General features: G+C 51.8%; 1 protein-coding gene and 1 long non-coding RNA gene across 3 annotated transcripts; one reads left to right on the top strand and one right to left on the bottom strand.

Moving 5' to 3' along the window:
- Positions 1-619: 619 nt before the first annotated feature.
- LOC116792185 lies at positions 620-4,978 on the bottom strand. Its single transcript, XR_004359025.1, has 4 exons — positions 3,358-4,978; positions 1,692-1,894; positions 825-951; positions 620-712 (listed from the first exon to the last, which is right to left on the bottom strand). It is a non-coding gene; the product is annotated as an uncharacterized LOC116792185 (long non-coding RNA).
- Positions 4,676-12,920, top strand: RPN1 (ribophorin I). Of its 2 annotated transcripts, XM_032698919.1 has the most exons (11): positions 4,696-4,938; positions 5,747-5,811; positions 7,308-7,614; positions 8,120-8,329; positions 9,287-9,479; positions 9,806-9,905; positions 10,176-10,314; positions 10,475-10,594; positions 11,052-11,297; positions 12,317-12,530; positions 12,636-12,920. In XM_032698919.1, exons 1-10 carry the CDS (start codon positions 4,711-4,713, stop codon positions 12,497-12,499), a joined length of 1,791 nt encoding a protein of 596 aa, XP_032554810.1. In that variant the 5' UTR covers positions 4,696-4,710; the 3' UTR covers positions 12,500-12,530; positions 12,636-12,920. The 2 variants fall into 2 exon arrangements, with proteins under 2 accessions (XP_032554809.1, XP_032554810.1); XM_032698918.1 differs by having other exon boundaries at positions 4,676-4,938; positions 12,317-12,920.
- The last annotated feature ends 7,704 nt before the right edge of the window (positions 12,921-20,624 follow it).

Here is a 20,624-nt window from a genome sequence, read left to right as displayed (position 1 = left end):
GCCTGCAACTGCCCGCCAGGAGCCCGGCACAGCCAGTCCAGGTCAGGGAGCTCAGCACCAGCCACTCAGGTGCTCCTGCCTTGATTCCAGTGCGGGCTCTTTCATTGCATTTGTCCCGATGTTTTTCTGCCATCGCCGCCGACCCTGGGGAAGACGAGCAAATGGAGAGGTGTGGTTCTGTGCCAGGATCAATTCAGCTGCTGCCCCAAGAGCCAGCATGTCCCCGCTCTGCCCATGGCTGCGACCCCCGGCCACCTCCTCTGGAGCCTGGAAGGACAGCCAGCAGCTTCTCTGCCCCCTGGTTCTCCATGAAGGGCAGCATTTGTCTTTTCAAACCAGGACGTGCAGCCCGTCCTCCTCTCTCCTCCTCTGACAGTCCACTGAAGGCATTTTCAAGCTGCGGGACGATGTGAACAGGCCAATCCAGAGTTGGTTTGAAGGGGGTGTTGCACTCAGGTCCTGTCTGCACCAGGAAATACTTGAGTGGCAGCCCTGATTACACCCTCATTTTTTAATATTGTTAAACCAGCACTTTTCCCTCTATCCAAAATGAGCCTTGATCCTGTGAAAAAATCCAGACCCACCTCAGCCCAAAGTGAGTCCCCTCGAGTGGACCACGTGCTCAGGCTCTGCTTTTCAGCTGCACACGTGTAGCAGATTTTTTCCATTTGCAGCCAGTCACTTCCAGCCTATGGCTATTTCAGTTACATTTCTAGGAAGTTTTAAAAACAAAGTTAAAAGTAATTTTTAAAGTGATGAAGCCTCCTTTTTGCTTGAATTTTTTCTTCCTTATTGCAACAACACTCGTCACACAGTGGTCTCACCTCCTTACAAAACTCAGATACTGTGCCATTTTCTTCCAGCAGGTTTTCTCTGTGTGCTTCCCAATGCTTTGTACAATTGCTGTGCACAGAGAGAGTTTTCTTCACTAGTTTTTCTGAGTCTTGTCATCTAACATGGAGAGGAAAACAGATTTTTTTAAAAGTAGTAAGACATTATTTTAAAGAAAGGTGAGCACTGTAAGGGTGAGAGTGTTAACTGCAGATACCTAAAGTAACTTGGAAAAAAAAGCCCCTGAGCAGAGTGTGCCCCATCACCACTGTCTCTGTGAAGGTAGGACACATTTCCAGTGCAGCTGACCAAAGCACAAGAGTCAAACCCCAGCCAGCCCCCTCCAGGCCCACCACTCCCATGGAAATCACAGGCAAACCCCAAACAAGAATAACTGTATTTTGCTTGGCAGAGGCTCAGTGTGAGTTATGCTGACTAGTTAAAAAATGTGGTTGTAAAAATAATGAAAATGGAAGACTTTTTTCTCTCTTTCCCCAGCTGCTTTTCAAGTGCCTTAGCAAGGCTAAGCAAACTCTGCCGTGTTCTCTCTGTGCTCTCACGGCTGGCAACTGCAACACCTCACTTGGGACTGCATACAGAGAAGTGCCCTCTGCTTCCCACTGGCAGCCAGAAGGCTGTTCGATTTCACATGGACAGAAACACCAACAGAATCTGAAACAGGGAGTTTTTTTCTCAGTCATTAAGACTGAGAGCCACGTGCTTGTGTGTTTTCCAGGATCACTGAGAGATTTGTGTTAAAATCTGCAAGGCGTTGCCAGGATGACTTCTGCTTCACATCCACAGGCCTGTTTAATATCTCCTGCCCCTGACTCGGGGTTCTCTGAGAGCAACACAATTACCTCATGGTCCCTGCATATTCCTGATGCAAGCTCCCTGCTGGTGTGAGGATCACACCAGGATAAATCCTGTTCCCTGCTGCTACAGGCTTCAGTGTGCTCCTGTAGCCACAGCCAACCCGCTCCTGCTGGAAAATAACTTCTCCTTCTGTCCCTGAGAACAAATTGCTCTGACAGATGACACAGCTCTGAGTTTGGCATCAGCCCTGTAAAAACAGAGGAGCGTAGGGTTTTTCTTGGGGTTTTTCCTGGGGTGCAGTTCTGTCCGTGGCTGATCCTGCCAGAGGCATTTATTAGACCACTCTCGTGCCTCAGACCTGGCAGACAGCTGGGCTGGCACTGGCTTCACTGTGGCTGTTCCCCTCCCACTGCTCAGTGGCCCTGAGGGTAACACGCTCTCTCCACAGCACACCGGGAGCTGGGGAATTACACTGGATGGCAGCAGGGTCTGGTAACCTCTCTCATGCTGCTTCCTGACCCACAGTTCTCTGGGGTAGTACTGCTGGGGGGGACATTCCTCACAATGAGGGAATTAAAAAAAAACCTCAACACATAAAGAGAGAAAAATAAGTGTCTCTGGGCTCCTGGCTCTTGCTGTTGCTTGGCAGCAGGCCTGGGTGGCCAGATCTGCATACAGACGCTGCAGCCTGGGACAATTAGGAAGCAGAGGGTCCCACAGTGCTCCTCGCCTGCAGAAGCAGCCCGTCCCTGCTCAAACACACCCTGCAAGGTGTCCCCAAGCTGTCCCAGCCACCACAACCAGCACACCCAGCCAGGGGCCACAGGCAGCTGCGAACAAACCCATGCATGAACAGCCTGGCACCGCTCACAAGGCAGCGGCAAGAGGGGCCTGCAGAGCCAAGCTCAGCCTTGAACAAGCCCAAAGGCAGCAGCTTTTCAACCTAAAGATAATTTTAGCCTATGTGGTAGGGCTGAAGTCTTGAAGCAGATGCTGTGCAGGCTCAGCATGACTCAATTATCACAATAAGAAATGGATCCAAACACAAGGTTAGTGTACAACAGCCTGGTTCAGAGCTCACTGGGGTCTGAGATGGGTCAGATGCTGAAACTTGCATTCGCCAGCAGACTCAAATCCAGCCTCTGGGATGAACCCATAGGAAAGCAACCTCTGGCCCAAGATGTGATAAATGAAGCCCAATTATCTCCAGACACAAGGGACATGTGCATTTATTTCTTTCCCTCCTTTTGCCAGGAGAAATTGCCCTGAGGGAAAGAGGGAAATAAAAGCTTGAGCTGCATGTGTTATTAAAGAGGCCAACTGGAGTTCATTTATTCCCTGTCACACATGGAAGGAAGGACAGTGACAGCCGTTCCTAGCAGAGGAACTTTCCACAGAAAACCCAAGCTAGACAACTGGAGGGAGTCCCCAGATGCTGCACCACTGGCCAGCCTTAAATTAGAGGTGGCTGTTTCACTCAGCCCCTCATGTTTCACAGTTGTTTCCCCCTGAACATGCCTACTCAGTTCTGGGGCCCCAAAGCCTGGCTCTTTGGAGAAGAGTGCCAAGATAAACAGGCTTTTCCTGGAGAGCAGAGGGACCTGGAACACTTCCCTAGCTGAGGAGGTGGACACCCACCCGTGCAGCCATGTCCTGCTGTGCTGCTGGAATATAGCACTGCTGTCACCCAAAACACAATGACAAAACTACCTGCTTGTACCAGGCCAGCTGCCAAATTCACAGGGCTGGTGCCTAAATAAATCAAAAGGAAATGGAAGTCATTTGCCAAGAAAATTTCCATGATAGGAACGGGGGGGGGGGGGTGTTGAGGGGAGAAAGGGAAGGCCAGTTAAGAAATTACACTGTTTTGAACATATCACACCAGGAGACACTCCATTTTACTTAGCCTTTGCCAAGGGGCTATTTGACTCCAGATCCAAGCACATAATTTAGGAAATCCCCTTCCGATACTTGGCAATCTCAGGCCAAATCAGAGAATTTGCTCTGTGACTCATATTAGGATTTCAAAGAAAGGTCGACTCCTGGATCACATTATGCAAACATGAAAGGTCTGTTGTCCCACAGGGCTCAGAGGCAAAAGCCCTGCTCCAGCAATCGTGGCAGACGACATCCGTTCCTCGCTTTTATCTGCTTTAGATGTTTGGGAATAAAGTGTCAATCACCTCTTCCCTGGTCATGTGTTAAACCACTAACATTTTCCTTTCTCCAGCTGTTCTTTAAGTCAGTTCAGGGCTGGTTACCATGCCTTTGTTGCCTGCAGCACTTCTACTCTGGCATCATCTAGCTGTCAATTATCAGTGCTTTTTAGCAGAGGATTTGGGCTCAAGTTAAAATCTACTTGTCTTAAACCTCACCAGCCAGAGCAGTAGCGACCCATGTGCCAAGCCAGAGAGACAAACTGTCCCAGTTTGAGGCTCAGGGTAATAAAAGCATCAAACTCCATCTCAGTGCCACCCATCCTGACAGCCCCTCTGTGCCATCCCATGCTGAGCACTTCTACCAGGATTTACACCTTTGGCCCCTTGAAGATGCTGCTGCCGGAACCCTGTCAGGAACTGGCTGCTGCCAAAGATGGGGAGACAACCGAGTTGCTTCGGGCCGTGGCTGGAGAGGTGGCTGAGGAGCACGTGGAAGTCCTGAGCATCTCAGCTTATTTGTTATCGTTGGTTTTTTTGCTCCTTTTCAGGTAAAAAGGTGGGAAACCACAGCGGGGCCCAGCAAGTCCTTGACTAGCCCCGAGGCCTGCGGGCTCATTAGGGGTACGGGCCCAGCGTACCGCGGGAACCGCTGAGCTCGCCGCCGGAGCCTGGGTTCCGGGAAACTCCGGGACTGTGAAAAGCCAGAGCCATCCCCGGGGCTCTACAGAAACGCACCCAGCTCTTCTCCTCAGGCACCGCAGAAGGCGGAGAAGGGGGACGGCCCTCAAGCGCCGCTGGGCGCCGCCATCGCGAGCCTCCTCCTCCCACTGGGCGCCGCCATCTTGTGCCCTGCCCGTACAGCGCGGGCGCCGCCATCTTGTGCCCTCCCCGCGGTGTGCCGGCCATGGCCGGGCTGCTGTGCCGCCTCCTGCTCCTCTGCCTGGCGGCCGCCGGGGCCGGCGCCGAGCTGCTGCTGGAGGAGGCGCGGCGCTCGCTGGACCTCAGTACGCACCTGGCCAAGGTCTCGGCCGAGCTCAGCCTCGCCAACGCGGCGGGCGGCGCGGCCGCCTCCTCCTTCCTGCTGGCGCTGGAGCCCGGGCTGGAGCCCCGCCTGGCCCACCTGGGCGTGCAGGTGAGCGCGGCGAGCGGGGGCCGAGCGCCGCTCCCGGGGGGCCGCGGGCGCTGCCCGGCCCCGCGCCCGCAGGGACACGTCGGCACTGCCGGGCCCCGCAGCGCCGCTCCCGGATCCCACAGCGCCGCTCCCGGATCCCGCACACCGCGGGGGGAAGGCGAGGGTGTCTGTGGCGGGGGGGCGGCGGAGGCAGCACGGCCTGGGGGGCGATGGGGAGGGCGATCAGAGCTGTCACGGCGGTGCGAGGGTCGCGCCAGCACGGCACGAGCAGGGCCGGCATCTCCGGGGGGGCCCAGTGCTTACCCACGAGCAGCAGGGCTCTCCTAATCCCACAAGTACCGTCAGTGTGTATATTTCTGTATACCATATAGAGGTATATACAGTGGTCTGCAGGATATACACTATATCTCTATACAGAGGTCTGTAGTATAACTCTACTGGTCAAGCCGCATTCCCGTGCCCTGCTCGTTCCCTACACACAAGAGAAATCACAACAGCGTTTGACCAGTATTCTCATTTGCCCAAGTTATAGTGACTGTGCAGGCTTGGAAACCAGGCTGAGAGGAACAAGAATTACCAGAAACCTCTAGTATCTGTTTTTGCTCACTGACCACACTGCAGTTTGTATTCATGAAACCGTTGTGAAAGGGCTTTTTGTTACATTTTCTTAATAAATTAGTTATATATTCAACTTATACTTTCTGGAGAGCATTACTCCTAAAAGCTCCATAGAGGGACTGTATGGAGTTTGCCCTGGACATATTAAGTCTTTTAAAAGCAGCACACTGATCAATCTGTTTTGGAGCAGGTAAAGGGTGAGGAAGAGGAGGAGAACACCTTGGAAGTGAGAGAGACTAAAGTTAAGGGCAAAAGGTGAGTATCACCTTTAAAGGTCAGTACTTAGATTGTGCATGAGGGTTTCATAATTGTCCCCATGGTGAAGCAGAAATACCACCCCTGTTCCACATACCTAGAGATCCTAGAGTCTTTTCTTCCTGAAAAGGTCCATTCTGTACTCAGACTGCATCCTGGGGTGTTACAGAAGCAGGGAGCATGGTTCACACAAGCAGCCAAATCCAGTTCCTGCAGCTCAGGAGTCCCCAGTAGAAGTCACTCCCCTCCTGCTGGTGCTCTTTCCTTGGGAGATAACACATGAGGTTTAAGAGATTTTAGATCTCTGCACTGAGCCCAGCACAGTCATGCACGGCTGCTAGTCAGGGGAGCACCCTATGAGGAAGTGAATCTCTCTCAAATGCAACTCAGCTGCCTTTGTGGGGGCTCAGCTGTGCTTAGGCTCTTGTACTCAGTGCCTTGAGTAATGGTCTGGCCCTTTATTAAGGGACACCAGGTGAGAGAAACGTTATAGCTGTGGTCATGCTCCTACTCTTTGGTCCCTTTTGAGCTCTCAGAGGGTTGGCAGTGGTGATTACAGGGAGTTTAAGTGCTCTGTGGCTGTGTGCCCAGAGCACCGCTCAGTCTGCCCTGTGGGGAGCATCGCAGTGTGCTGGGTCCTACAGCCCAGCACAGGCTGTTGCCTGCTGCAGGGAGAGAGGATGCTACTGTTGGTATGAGGATCTGCACTGCCAAGCTTGGAATATGGTGCAGATGATGCAAGACTGGGCAGCAAGGTGGTTTCTGAGCTGTGAGAGCTGAGAGATAAAGACTGCCTGTAAAGTGGCTCAAAAGCACAGTGCAGCTGGATTTCAAGAGGGCAGTAGCTGCAGAGTTAAGTTGTCAAGGTGGACCATAGTTTCTGATGTGCCTGGATGCCTCATGTGATCCTGCTCTTGGGCTGCCAGGATTGACATGAAGTCTGATCCTTATCGATTTGGTGAAGTCTAAATCCATTCTGTAGAACCTTAGTCCAAAACCTTGCTAATTTTCTGGCCATTCCTTAATTTTAGATCCTGTGGGCAAAAAACTGAGAATGAACAGACTTTGTGGGAACAGGTGCTGGAGATGTTTGCGAATTGTCTTCTGGACACATACACACGCTTCCTTTGATTCAGATAATTCCTGTCATCTGGAGAAGAACAAAAAAATAAAAGCATGCTTTATAAATGAAGCATGCTTTATAAATGCAGGATCAGGGAGGGAATGTGTCACCATTCATTCCACTTCCAAAAGGGGAGCCAGGTGCTTTTGCGAAGCAAAGACTGTCTCTCTGCCTGGACACAGTTCACCCTGTGCTGCTTCCCCAGTCCAGAGTAATCACATGTGCTGGGACAAGACATCTGTACATCTTGGAGGAGCAAGTAAAATACTGGCCCAAATCACACATGATACACGGGCTCCCTTCCACAGGGGATTGATCTGAATGCTCTCTCAGGGGAGATCTCACATGACTTACCTGTTCTTCTCCCTTCCAGTGGAAAATTCTTTTCTGTGAAGCTGCCATCTCCTTTGGCACCAGGAGCCAAGATCCGTGTCTCTGTTGAAATGGTTTTCACACACGTCCTGCAGCCCTACCCCACCCACATCACCCAAAGTGAGAAGCAGTTTGTGGTCTTTGAAGGAAATCACTATTTCTACTCACCCTACTTCACCAAGACCCAAACGACTCGGGTCAAACTGGCCTCTAGGAACGTGGAGAGTTACACCAAGCTGGGAAACCCTTCCCGCACTGAGGACATGATTGAGTATGGCCCCTTCAAGGACATTCCTCCATACAGCCAGGTAAATGTCTGTGCAAAGGGGTTGTGGCTCTGCATAGAGCATCTTCCAGACATGGGAGATGTGTCTGAGAGGCTGGAGAGAAGGAAGCAGAGGCCTTTGTGTAAGAATTGCAGGTGAAGCCCGAGTTAGACCACATGTAGGCCAGGAACACATGCTCCAGCAAGGTGCTCCTATACAGATGGGATTGCTGACTGCTGCCTGGTGTCCACAGAACAAACCAAGCTGGTATCTAAGTGGCTCTGGCAGGGGTGTGTCAGCAGTGCGGAACACTGCATCTCTGGCCCCCCTCACCTTCATAACACAGCCAAATGTACAGGTTGTAACCTGTGAGTACCCCCAGGTACCCAGTGTGAACTGGGCTGGGTGTCTCAGACCTTCCTGTGCGGAGTCATCTCTGCAGCATCTGCCATGGAGGGGTCTCTGTGGCACATGGAGTGGATAATTGTGAGGGGACCTTGCTTCTTCCTTCAGGTCTAATAGTTTATCTTGTTTTTTCCCTTGTTAGGACACTCTGAAGGTACATTACGAAAATAACAGTCCCTTCCTGACCATCACCAGCATGACACGAGTCATCGAGGTGTCCCACTGGGGCAACATTGCGGTTGAAGAGACGGTTGATTTAAAGCACACAGGAGCAGTGCTGAAAGGGCCATTCTCCAGATATGACTACCAGAGACAGCCAGACAGTGGGATCTCTTCTGTCAAGTCTTTTAAGGTTGACATTTTCAACCTGTATTTTTTTAACTGTGGCTTCCCCCTTTTTACATCCCCAGAGGAAAAAAAAAATAGTTATCCTTTGCCTTTTCTTTGGTAGCCATACCCCAGCCATAAGGGATATTAAAGCTCTAATCTATATTCAGAGAAGGCTCATGCTAGATAGGAATAGCTTTTGGAGGCAGCATTAGGAAGTTATATGTTTTATTGCATCTGTTGGCCACACAGACTGCACATACCAGGGCATGTAGTGTTTCTCCACACTTCCACCCCTCCAATCTCAGGGACCCTCTAAGCTCCTTATCCTTGTACTGACAACTCTGCTTTTGGTTTCCTGCTGTGCAAGGGCCATTCATTCTATGCCCACCCTCTTATTTTCAGCGTTGCCTTCTCTGCCATATCCTCATCACGTTGAACAGTATTAATTGGAAACTCAGCCATTCATTCCTTGCTCACAAAGCTCTCAACAAGAGTTAAAGCTGTGGCTCTGCTAGCCAGATGTGAAAAGTATTGTGTTTCCATCTGAGCCAAAACCTTTCTCTCTGCTTGAACCCTCCAGGATTGATTGTTGTAATTCTCTAAGGTGGTGCAGCCAAACAGAAATCTCATTTTGCTGACTGTAAAGCCAGCAAGTCCAGTGAGCTAGGGCAGCAGGCTGGATTGAAAAGGGAATTGCTGTCCTGGTGGGCATGATGAGATCCCTTGCTGTCTGAGGTGTTTGAAACTGGGCTGGAGAGAGCACATTCATTTGGGAGGCCAAGTGATTTTAGTGCTGGGAGCCACTTCTGTGATTGCTTATAATAGCACAGTTTTACCACTCAGTGCAACTGAATGGCCATTTTGTCATGTCTCACGAGGGAGCACAGTTTCTCAAGGCTTAACAGCCAATACTGGTTTTGCCAGTTTCACTGGAAATAACTCCTGTCCGATGCACTGACTGTTGCTTCTCTCTGTACAGACCATTCTCCCAGCTGCTGCTCAGGATGTCTATTACAGAGATGAAATTGGGAACATCTCCACCAGCCACCTCCTTGTCCTGGATGACTCTGTGGAGATGGAGATCCGTCCCCGATTCCCGCTTTTTGGGGGCTGGAAAACCCATTACATCATTGGCTATAACCTGCCAAGCTACGAATACCTCTACAATCTTGGTGAGTGGCAAGGGGCAGGGAATAGGAAGCCTTCTGCTCTGTGTTTAAGGGTGGTTTCTGTACAATAAAGAATTGAAAGCTGCGGTATGCTGCACCTTAGCAACAGCGGTTGCCAGCTATTATTTCTAGAATATGCAAATCCAGCTTTTTTGTGCTTCCTTCAGGTTTTTGTAGACATCTGGTTAAAGTATACCTGGGTGAGCTAGTGCCCCCTGCTGCACAATTCATCCATCCAAATTCTGCTCCTGCTTCTGTTGGGAGCTGAGCTTCAGGGCTGTCCCTTGTTCTCTAAGGATCTGTAACCACTCTCTGGTCTGCACTCTTAGGTGATCAGTATGCCCTGAAGATGAGGTTTGTTGACCATGTGTTTGATGAGCAAGTTACAGACTCTCTGACTGTCAAGATCGTCCTGCCAGAAGGTGCCAAGTAAGTGTCATTTACTCCTGGCTTGTTACTGCAGACAGTGCTGTGTTGGTGGCAATTTTCCAGCCCACTCTAATGGCCTGAGGACAGTGAATCAAAACCATGACTGTGCATGTGGAGGAGACCTTGGAACACAGCTTTGCTTCCTTTTAGAGCATTGCTGAGACTGCCTACTTGAAGTTGTGCTAGAGGTCACAGCTGGCCAGACAAGTCCTAGGTTGCATCATCTCAAACAGTGTAGAGTCATATGGGACTGTCTGGTTTTGTCCCCAGGAATATCCATGTGGACAGCCCCTACGAAATCAATCGTGCTTCGGACGAGCTGCACTACACATACCTGGACACTTTTGGACGTCCCGTTATTGTGGCACACAAGAGCAACCTGGTGGAGCAGCACATCCAGGACATTGTGGTGAGTGTTGTTCCTTCTAAAAATTCAGTGGCATGGACAAAACACTTAGATTCCCGAAATAAACACTTGCTGGACTGGACGTCTGGCTCTGCTGCTCCCTGAGGAGTTACATGCTGTAATAACATCGGTCACTGCTCAGTGCTTGGAACTTCTCTTGTAGGTCCACTACACCTTCAACAAAATCCTGATGCTGCAGGAGCCTCTCTTGGTGGTTGGAGCCTTTTACATCTTGTTCTTCACTGTGATTGTCTACGTGAGACTGGATTTCTCCATCACTAAGGTCTGTATGATGAAGAGCCCTGTGGGAGCATTAGTAGCTTCCTCAGCTGGTGGGTGGAGGTCTTTCATACCCTTAATTCTCACTGAATGTTCCCACCAGTCAGATGTTTTATTAGATGCTTAAATGGAGTCCTGTTTTTATGGAACCTGAACATTGGTACTCCAGCAGGGTTTGAACTGATGTCCTAAGGCTGATCACTGTTTTGCCTTCTGGATGAAAAGTAATCTCCCTGAGAAGCAGGATGTCTGCAGTTCTCCTTCTGCAGTGTTTTCATTATTTGTTAAGCTATTTGTTGGGCTGGGCTGAGTGCTGAACTTGTACCATTCACTTAATTACTGTCAATTGACTTAATTGCAAAGGGAACAGTTTCTGTAATAGTCCTGTGGCAGATTGCAGGCATGGCTTGATGCAGGTCAAAGAAATGACTGCTTTGATCTTCCCTCCTGTCCTCTTGCAGGATCCGGCTGCTGAAGCTCGGATGAAGGTTGCCTGCATCACAGAGCAGGTGCTTACTCTGGTGAACAAGAGGCTTGGGCTGTACCGTCACTTCGATGAAGCAGTGAATAAATACAAGCAATCAAGGGACATCTCCACCCTGAACAGTGGCAAAAAGTCTTTGGAGATGGAGCACAAGGCCCTGACAAATGAAATAGCCTCTCTGCAGTCTAAACTGAAGACAGAAGGCTCTGACTTATGTGATAAAGTAAGAAATTCAAATTTATTTTGTCAACTCTCCTATTCTTGGCTCTGTTGAGTATTTTACATGAGTTTTAATTTGGGGTTTACTTTCTGCAGCCAGTCTGGGGTTTTTTTTATCTGAAAATGGCTTGATCCCTGCCAGGGGGTGTGAAAAGTGTTACTTTTGCAGTAATCTCAGTTATGCAGGCCTGTTAAGCGTTGCTGATAAACAGCTGCTTGTGCTATTTCTTAAGTAGGCCGTGAACCAGCTGCATGACTACACATTAATGCTTTTGTAACAATCCTGATGCTTCTCGTTGAGCTCATGGCAGTGACACAGGCAAAAATGGAAACTATCAACACAGTATCAGTTCTGACTTCACTACTGACACCAGTCAAACCAAAATCTTCTCCCTCATCTCTTATTTTCTTGCACATTTGAATTTGGTGCTGACACAGTTTTGGTAACATGATGCTCCTTGGAATATTTCACTGTACCATGTTAAAAGCCATGGCACAGTGAGTACACACCCACTATCCTTTCTGTCCTCCACTATATTTCAACACTTACCTGGAACAGCCACTTAACTCCAAGTGAAGGACACTTTAGTCTCTGAGGTCCATTTGATCAGCAGCCACCTCAATTAATCTGTTATTAACTCAAAGAGTACCTCTGTCATGGCAGACTCACACACCACGAACATTAACTGTAGGGACATCTTTCAGCTGTCAGAGTTGCGATTTAGTTCGAAGCCTTTAAAATCTGACATTAAATACTCCTTTTTAACAGTCTCCTGCCAATATAGCTCCCGGGTCCTCTGAGCACCTTTTTCTCCACTGCTTAGCTACGCATTAATGATTCCTCGTAATGTGATGCCAGGGAGAGGTGATGGCTCGGGAGGCAATATTCAGGGACCAGAGATGTTTCCACTTAGCACTGACTTCATCTTTTGCTCCATGTTTTACCACCTCTTCTATTCCAGCTTCACCGTAGGGATGATTTTTTGTCTCCTCTAATACTGCCCTTGTTTCTCACCCTGTCAGGTGAGTGAGATTCAGAAGCTCGATGGCCAGGTGAAGGAGCTCGTCCTGAAGTCGTCGGTGGAGGCCGAGCGGCTGGTGGCGGGCAAGCTCAAGAAGGACACGTACATCGAGAACGAGAAGATGCATTCCAACAAGCGCCAGGACCTGGTCACCAAAATCGACAACATCCTCGACGCGCTGTAGCTCTGCTTTAGCGACCATGTGGAGGGGAGAGGTATGGAGGGAGAGGAGAGTGCGTACACTTTGAGCCAAAACTCCTTCCCAGCAGAATTAGGGGAAAAGTTGATGTGGAATGTCTGAAAGTATGTTTTGTTTTTAGATTTTTCTATAAAGCCTGTTTGCTCAGCAACACGTGCTGTGCAAGGGACCACACCATCATGCTGTTTGGCTGGGTAACAGGGTTTCTTTACCAGAGGTGAGACTCAGCCAGGTTATGAAACAGTCTCCTGCTTTTGGTTTTCCCTGTATAGATGTGCTCTGGGTAAATGCACACAACCAGCCAGTCTGAGCACAGACACGCTCATGGCAAACCTGAATGTCAAATCTCTGGAAAGAATAAAAGATACCTTTGTTCTACTTTGAAATAAAACCGCCACTGCCTCGCCTGTACGTGTTGTGCTGGGTTGGGGGGGGCAGAGGGGCTGGGTGGCCCTGTCCTTCCCGTGGCCAGGCAGTGCAGTTCCCTGCAGGGCAGAGTTCAGCCCTGAGCACTCCTGCCTCCTGTCAGCCCTGTGCCTCGAGGTCGGAGCTCTGCCACTTCACAAGGCCCTGGTCCAGGCAGGAGAGAAAGCCAAGCCCTTGTTTCCTAGGGATTTACATGCACCTACACCCTTACAAGGAGAAAACCACAACAGAGCCTCTCCTGCCAGCCTCTCACAGTGTGCCACATGCTTTCCTGCTGCATGTGACAACAGTCTCTGCATCCCTTGTGCTGCCCAAGTAGGCCCTTGCTCACACCTGGATACATTCAGGGGTGCATGCAATTCGCTGCTAATGTCATTCTTATAAGACATATTTTTCCTGTGCCTCTCTGTCTCAGTGCACTGTCAAACATCCCAGAGCTGGCTGCAGGGACAGCAATGTGGATTTTCCCTACTGCCTTTGCTTGGCTTAGTTATTTACCAAAATAGATAGAGATCCTCATAGAGAAGGGAGGGGCTGTGTGTCCCTCTGCCTGCCCTGAGCTGTGGGTAGAGGCAGCTGCCCATGAGTGGGTGTGCAGGGCAGGGTGGTAAGTGGTGTGCAGCTCTCTCTGCTGGGCACCTGCAGCCTCCTGTGGGAAGCACACTCGGCAGAAGGCCTGGAGGCTGCCTACAAACAGGGCAAGCACAGGGCTGCCCCACAGAGCAGTGGCTCAGGAGGATGCTACTGCCAATAGTGGCAGTGCTGGGGAGAGAGGGGTGCCACAGTACCTGCACTGGCACTGTGTTGGGCTTGGGACAAATATAGCCCCCTGTGGCCCAGTGCTGCCTGCAAGCCCTGTGCCTCGATATGCACAAGCAGCTGGACGTTTTCCAGCCTTTTGCCAGGCTGTTTGCACTGCCTGTCCCTCTGTCCTGGACCCACATGGCCCAGGTCTGTCACAGACCATGTCTGCCCTTTACTAGCCTCTGTTGGATAAAAGTTGTCTTATCCTTTCCTGGGATGCTTTCCTCCTTGTACAGAGGACACAGTAGGAGAGCCCTCTGCCCCAGGCCACAGAGCTTCCAAAGTGGTTAGTAAGTATTTTGCAGCAGGCCAGAGCCCAGGTGCCCATGACATTGTCACCAGGTGCGAGCTCCCTCCCATGCCCAGGAACCTCACCCTGCAGCAGAATGAGCAAGCCTGAATCCCTGACTCTCTGCTCCCTGTGCAGGTGCTGCTGGGAGCCCTGAAACCAGAGTCCTGCCTGACCAGGGTGTGGACAACCAACAGCTAAAAATCAACTAAATCATTGCTAACCCATTGAGTCAGAACACACACAGTACTTGAGAGGTACCAGGAACATCCAAAGCCAGACAGGGACTGCCTGTTGTACCCAGGCAAAACAGGTAAGTGCAGGAGAGGAGAAGGAGGATCAAACTGGTGATCCCAAAGACACCCTTAACTTTCCATTCCCCCTGGCAGAGGAAAGGCAGTGCCACCCTTTCTTCCCCACATCCCACTTCTGTCTTGGCTGCATGGGCAGCTCAGACCCCCGAGAATACTAGTGGAGCTTGTAGTGCACATTACAAAGCCCTGTGGGGTTGACGGTGTGTCCATGTCTTTCCCTTCCTACCCCAGGGGGATCTGATCGATCATCACACATCTTGGCCCTCAGCTGCTGGGCAGCTTCAGATCCTGCTTGTTAATGGAAACCACATCTGCAAATCTGCAAAGACAGTAGCTATAAATAGGCAGGATGAACGTAGGCAGCCCCAGCTAAAAAGGCCTCTGGTCCCTAAGGAGAGCTGCCCCAATTCCGTCAGCTGGGAATAAAACAGCTGCCTCAGTGATACTCCTCTCCACACAGCTCCCTTCTGCCACCCTTCCAAGGGACACAGCCTCCCACGCTGCACACCCTGAGCCTATTCTGCCCCCAGTGCTGCTCCTTCAGGGCCAGCTCATGCACAGGGAAAGAGCAATTTGGGGTGGGTGGCCTGGGGATGTCCCTTCTCTGGGGCTCAGTACAGGTCCTTGGGCTGGGTGAGAGACCCCTGCAGAGGCAGGCTCTGGCTCTTACAGCCTTTTCAAGTGGATTATGAAGTATCATGGAGACACATGTGCTGTGACATTCCTCAGGGTGAGTTTATCCCCCAAAGTGGTACCCAGCTTCTTTACCTGCTCCCCTGTGCCAGCAACCCCTAGAGCTATTGGGGAGTTGCAGCAAGGAGGCACCTCACACACCCCAAAGCACACAACCTCCCTGCAGAACTCCTGTGAAGGGGCAGCCTGTGACAACAGCCCACAGCAGCACATACATCAGGGAACTTTTCAAAAATTTCTGAATTCCTGCAAATTTACACCTGAGAATAAACAAGAAAAGAAGGAGGAAAAACCACAACACCTACCAGGAGCTCAGCGTCTGCAGGAGCAGGGGGAAGAGGCAGAGCAACACCTGGTGGCAGCAGATAGATCAATTAGGGCTGTGGCTGTTTGTCTCTGCCAAATTTAAAGGGTGCAGCCTCCTTTTGGGAAGGGGAAATACAATGAGGGCCATTGGGCCAGTCAGCTGTCCATCTCCTGATGTCCTTCCCCTCAGTTCTGAGGGATTGAGGGGATCTGACTTTAAAATCTTTCTTATGGTGGGGTTTTACAAACTGTAAGTGCACCTAAGGAGGTTTCCAAATGACGTCCCTGCTCAGACACGATGATATGCCCAGAAGCTGCCCCTTGGCAGATATGAGTCCCAAGGTGTCTGCTGAGGATAGATTTTCTAGGAAGGAGCTCCTGTACAACAGCCTGAATGAGTCCCATCAGCACAGCCATCAACGAACTGAGTCTCTCATACACTTGGCTCAGGCTGTGCTTGTTTAATTCCTGCAACCACTCCATCCTCTAGTCAGTGTCACCACGCTGGCTTCTGCCACCAGAGCCAGTCCAGCAGGTCCCTGGCCAGGGCTAGCCTTGCTGGCACCATTTTTGGCTGGCTTCAGGATCTCCCTGAACTCCAGCTGCTGCTTCACGAGGATATCCCTTATTTCTTCCAGGCTTGGCAGCTCATCAAGTGTGAGGAAGCAGAGCCAGCAGGTTCCCAAAGCATCACAGCAACCTTGGGCAGGGATGTAGTCACTGCTGCCAAGAATCCAGGCATGAGGGCTCCTCTTCCTTTCAGCCACCCTCATGGCCAGTTCCCTCTGCCTGAGACCTGTAGGCAGAGGGAATCCCAAGCTGATGAAGAGGACCACCTCTGTCCTCCTGCTGCCTGCAAAAATAGCCAGGCCTTCAATAGAGAGCTGGGAGCTGAGCTCTTCACAGAAGTTTTTCCAGGCTAGAAAGTTCACTTGTGATCTTGCTCAGAAAAAATAGCCTGGGGAGACTAAAAGGAGTTGGAAGGCACTTGAGACCCTCCAGCAGATTAACATCTCACGGGTAATTAAAGCTGAGCCCTGCTGGGAATTCGTGATTAGTTTTATTCCTGTGCAGAGTTTGGAACCAAAAGGTTGGAAGGGCTGAAATTTGCCTCCACGGCAGAAGGAACAAAACCAAGTGAGAAGGAAAAAAAAGTGTACATAGAAGAAGGAAAAGGAAACCACACAAATGCAAGATTTGCCAGCGAAAGCGAGCAGCCATGATTTTGTGTACCCAGCTCAGTGCAGCCACCTGCCTTGCACAGGGTGGCACCTGCTCCCCCCTGCCTCCCCACACCTCCCCTCCTCACCAGGGTGCTACCCACACCCAAAATGTCTCCTGTGGGTCCCAGGCAAAGAGAAAACAATTTCTCCCTCTTCAGCTTCTCACTTACAGTCCTCCAAAGGAAATTACAGAACTGAAGGTCAGCCCAGAAGGTCCAACACATCCTCCAGCGGATGCTTGAACTCAGGGGTTGGAAAGAAAATCAGGTTTTATATTAGGTGCATGGTAATTCCCACCCACACTCTCCAGCCCTAGCCAGCCCCTCATCCATCCTCTATGGGTGGAGACAGCCCAGCACTACTTCTGTGCCATCAACCCTGTCTCCCCTTCCCATGCTGACACCTCCCCTCTGCTCCAGAGGGACCAACCACCTTTTTACTTAATTTCTTTTTCATCCAACAAAAGAAAATCACCAGGCTTAACTCAGACCAAATTCTGCATGTCTGTGGTAGGTTCTGGAGATCCCACATCTCTGTACATACCGAGGAAGCACATCCAAAAGCATGACTGCTTTAGCAACGTCTCTTCCAGCTGACCTGACCCTGCCACTGTATCAGGAAGCAGAAATGGAGCACATGCCGAGTGCCATGCAGGCAGCTGTGCTTCAATGGTTCCTGATGCGTTACAGCCTCAGGGAGCACACACCTGCACGCTCACCTGTGCACACCCCACACCAGCACAGGGGCTTTTGGCAAGCTTCACCTGTCCCCTTCACCTGTCCATAGACCATCCCTGCAGTGGGACATATCACCCTGGGTACCCCAGCCCCGTGGCAGGCCTGGGGGACACTCCCCACGTGTTCTTTCACCATGTCCCTCCCTCCATCCCCAGCAGTGCTGCCTGGATCCCAGTCTACCCAGTCTGGTCACTGCTCAGCACTATCTTGTGGCTGTGGACCAGTGGCCTGGGGAGCACTCAGCTGGTCTGGGGTCACCCTGAGCTGTTGCTGGCTGAGGGGTGAGGGGTATCTCATACCCCCTCTTGCAGCACCCACTCTCTCACCTGCGCAGGGTGGGCTGTGTCTCAGAGAAGGACCGTATCCCACCAGGCAGCAGCAATGGGATGAGGACTGTGTCCCAGTGGGCAGCAGTGCCTGGAGGGGTGGAAGAAAGTTCCTATGGTGCTGGTGGGGCCCATGGGGCCCATGGTGCCACCATAGCACCTCATGGCCTCCACCGCCACTAGAGGCCGACAGTGCCAGGGAGGCAGCACCGCCAATGCCGGACACCTCCACCTGCCCTGGCCCCAGCCTGCCACCGGCCACGCCGCTTGGGGGACCCATTGCCACGCCAGCACATGGGCCAGCCCTGGCCAAGGATGGCGGCGAGCATCATTCTTTCTTTCTTTTTTTTTTTTTTCTGGCTTAAATTTATTATTTCTTCTTTCTCCCCCTCTCGCTCCTCCTTGTCCAATTTGTCTTCGAAGCTGACATGAGAGAAAACCCCAAATGACAGCGCCTGCCCGGCACAGTTTTACCACAGTATCCTGAAAAAGGCATCTGGTGAGCTGATAGTGCAGGGGGGCTCCGGGCGGGAGCCCCTGCCGGAAGCGGAGCAGTGGCGGCAGTTGAAGGGCCGATGCTTCAGCACGGGCAGCAAACAGGAAACGTCCCCTGGGCATGGGGAGCTCCTTTGGGGCTGCTCCAGGGCCCGGAGGCACAGCCAAGGCAGCCCACCCCACTGGGGCCATGGTGGGCTCGCTGGGACGCCCATCCTCCCCGCCCAGCCCCACCGCCATCTTGTGCAGGGCCCCATGTTGCAGTGTTGAGCTGCCTCCTCCTCCCGAGGTCAGCAGCCACGCACACTGAGGCTGGAGGAGCACCGCAGGCTTGGTGCGGGCCTTGCCTGCCATGGCAGACCCAGCTTTGGCGGCTCTGGTGTCAGGGGTGCCTGACACCTCCATTGGTGCCACCTGTACGGCTCTGTGCAGTGCCCAGGCTGCGTGGTGCACAGCCACTGCTGTGGCAGGGGCTTCAAAGGCAGTGGGGAGCATCCTCCTTCCATGGGGACACGACGGCTGTGCATGGCAGTGGCCCACACAGCACATCTGCGAGGTGCAGAGCATCACTTGGCCAGCAGGGATGCAGCTGCCTCAACCTGACAACACAGGCTGGAGAAAGCCAACCTGAGCCAAAAGTGATCCGAGAGTATCCCAGGACTCTGAGTTTGGCATGGTGTGGCTTCTCTCAAAAGAGAGAAGCCCCCTCCCAACACCTCGGGGAGCATGGGGGTAGGGAGCAGAGAAGTGATGAGCTCAGAGCTAAGGCAGCCACACCACACATCACTTTGGGTCCCTCCTCTCCAAGAGGAGATTTTGGCCCAGGCACATGGGCTCTGCCGTCTGCCTCCATGTCATTGTGCCTCTAACCACCCTGCCCTGCCACATCCATCCACTGAGGAACCTGCTGCTCTCTCCCCATCCTTCCCCGTTCCTGACTTTACAAGGCTACTGGGCAGCTGTACAAGGCTTGTCATTAGGACAAGCTTTTGCTCTCAGCCAGGTACATAAGCAAAAAGACTATGTGCACTTCTTGCCCTCTGATTCTTGAACTGGTCCAAACTGTACTGGTCCAGGGCTTGCTGGGCTTTAACCAAAAAACAGAGATGCTGGCTTACCAAATATCCTCCCACGGTGAAATTTTCAAGCTCGTCACAGACAGAGCAGCATCACAGTGTCAATTGTACAGAATAGGGATGGGGAAGGCGATGACAATGCTTGGCACCTCTTTGCTAAACCTGCTGTGCAAAGAGAAAAAGGGACTGGTGAAGGAAATTGCAGTGAAGAGTTCAGGGCCAGCCCCTGGGGGTGCTGCCTCTAAAAGGCATGATGTTGTCCTCAGCCAGATCCAGCTGCTCCGGGTTCCAGGCAGCCAAAAACCGCTCTTCCCTGCTGCTCAGTGTACTTATGTTTATGGCAGTACACTTTTACTGTAACCTTTGGTACCCCGGGGAGATGGTACAAGCTGGAGGAATTCAAAGAGGGGTGAGGAAAAGGATTTGGAGGAGGTGGTGGTGAAAGAGCACATCCACATGGTGTGGGTTAGCAGGGACAAGGTGTGAGGTCAGGAATGGAGGATCAAGTGAGCTACAGATCTCCAGCAGGTGAGTGGATGCAAAAACTTCTTGGCTTTATCTCAGCCAGAAGCCTGAGAGCACCCTGTGAACAGCATTACCTCCCTGAGTGGCGAGAGCAGAATGTGGGCAGCAGCCACCTCATCCCACAGGATCCAGGAACAGAGAAGGAGAACGTACGTTCCACGGGCAGCAAGCTGGGCTTGCACCCTGCCTGCCCTCCCTCCTCACCCCATCCCTGCTGGTTCCTGCACCCGCAGTGCCCCCTGCCTTCACTGGCACAGCCCATGCAGGATCCCAGACCAGCTCTGCCCACAAAATTTGGTATGTTCCACGCTGGGACATTCTTGTGGCAGAAAATTAGAACAGGCAGGAGCTTTTGCTACTTTTGGGACATCAGGTACTGTGCCACAGGGTGCTTCCTCATGGCAGCTTTATGAACAGGCAACTATTCTGCTGGAGGGTAGCACCAAAATTTGTCATCCTTGCTCTTTGCTGTTGACTTGCAAGTGGACTTTGATTTCCATCACGGGTATTCAGCCCCCCTGGACGTCCAGCAGCAGGTGGTGAGGGGACAAGGCAGCTCAGATGCGGGCACTGCACAACCTTGCCTCTCAGCTCCTTGCTCCTGCAGGATTTACCTTTCATTGTTCACAGAGGAGGGGCTGACACGGAAAATGCCTCTCCCTGACTCTTCACCCAGCCCAGGAGAGGGAAAAGTCCTTGTTCCCCTTCTCCTCCTTACGGCAGAAAAGCAGCAGGAGCTGCGGCCGCTCGGGGGATGCTGTCGGTAGAAGCAGCCTCCGTGCCCCAGCCAGACCCCAGGATTCCAGCGTGGCGGTTCCCTGCCAGAGCTCCCAGGCGGCAGGCACTGTCCTGCTCCCAGTGATGCAGTCCTGCCCCCGAGGGTCCCCGGCTCCCGG

The sequence above is a fragment of the Chiroxiphia lanceolata genome, chromosome 11 (assembly GCF_009829145.1).
Source record: "Chiroxiphia lanceolata isolate bChiLan1 chromosome 11, bChiLan1.pri, whole genome shotgun sequence".
NCBI classification, from domain to species: Eukaryota; Metazoa; Chordata; class Aves; order Passeriformes; family Pipridae; genus Chiroxiphia; species Chiroxiphia lanceolata.
The sequence above is the reverse complement of the archived record's forward strand: the minus strand, read 5'-3'. Positions and strand labels throughout refer to the sequence as shown.

What these genes read in the sequence shown, in the direction of transcription:
- RPN1 (XM_032698918.1), top strand. Translation starts at nt 4,711, where the DNA reads ATGGCCGGGCTGCTGTGCCGCCTCCTGCTCCTCTGCCTGGCGGCCGCC. An exon ending in TGGCCCACCTGGGCGTGCAG is followed by an intron (nt 4,939 to 5,746) that starts GTGAGCGCGGCG and finishes GTTTTGGAGCAG; the next exon opens with GTAAAGGGTGAGGAAGAGGA. An exon ending in GTCCTGCCAGAAGGTGCCAA is followed by an intron (nt 9,906 to 10,175) that starts GTAAGTGTCATT and finishes TTTTGTCCCCAG; the next exon opens with GAATATCCATGTGGACAGCC.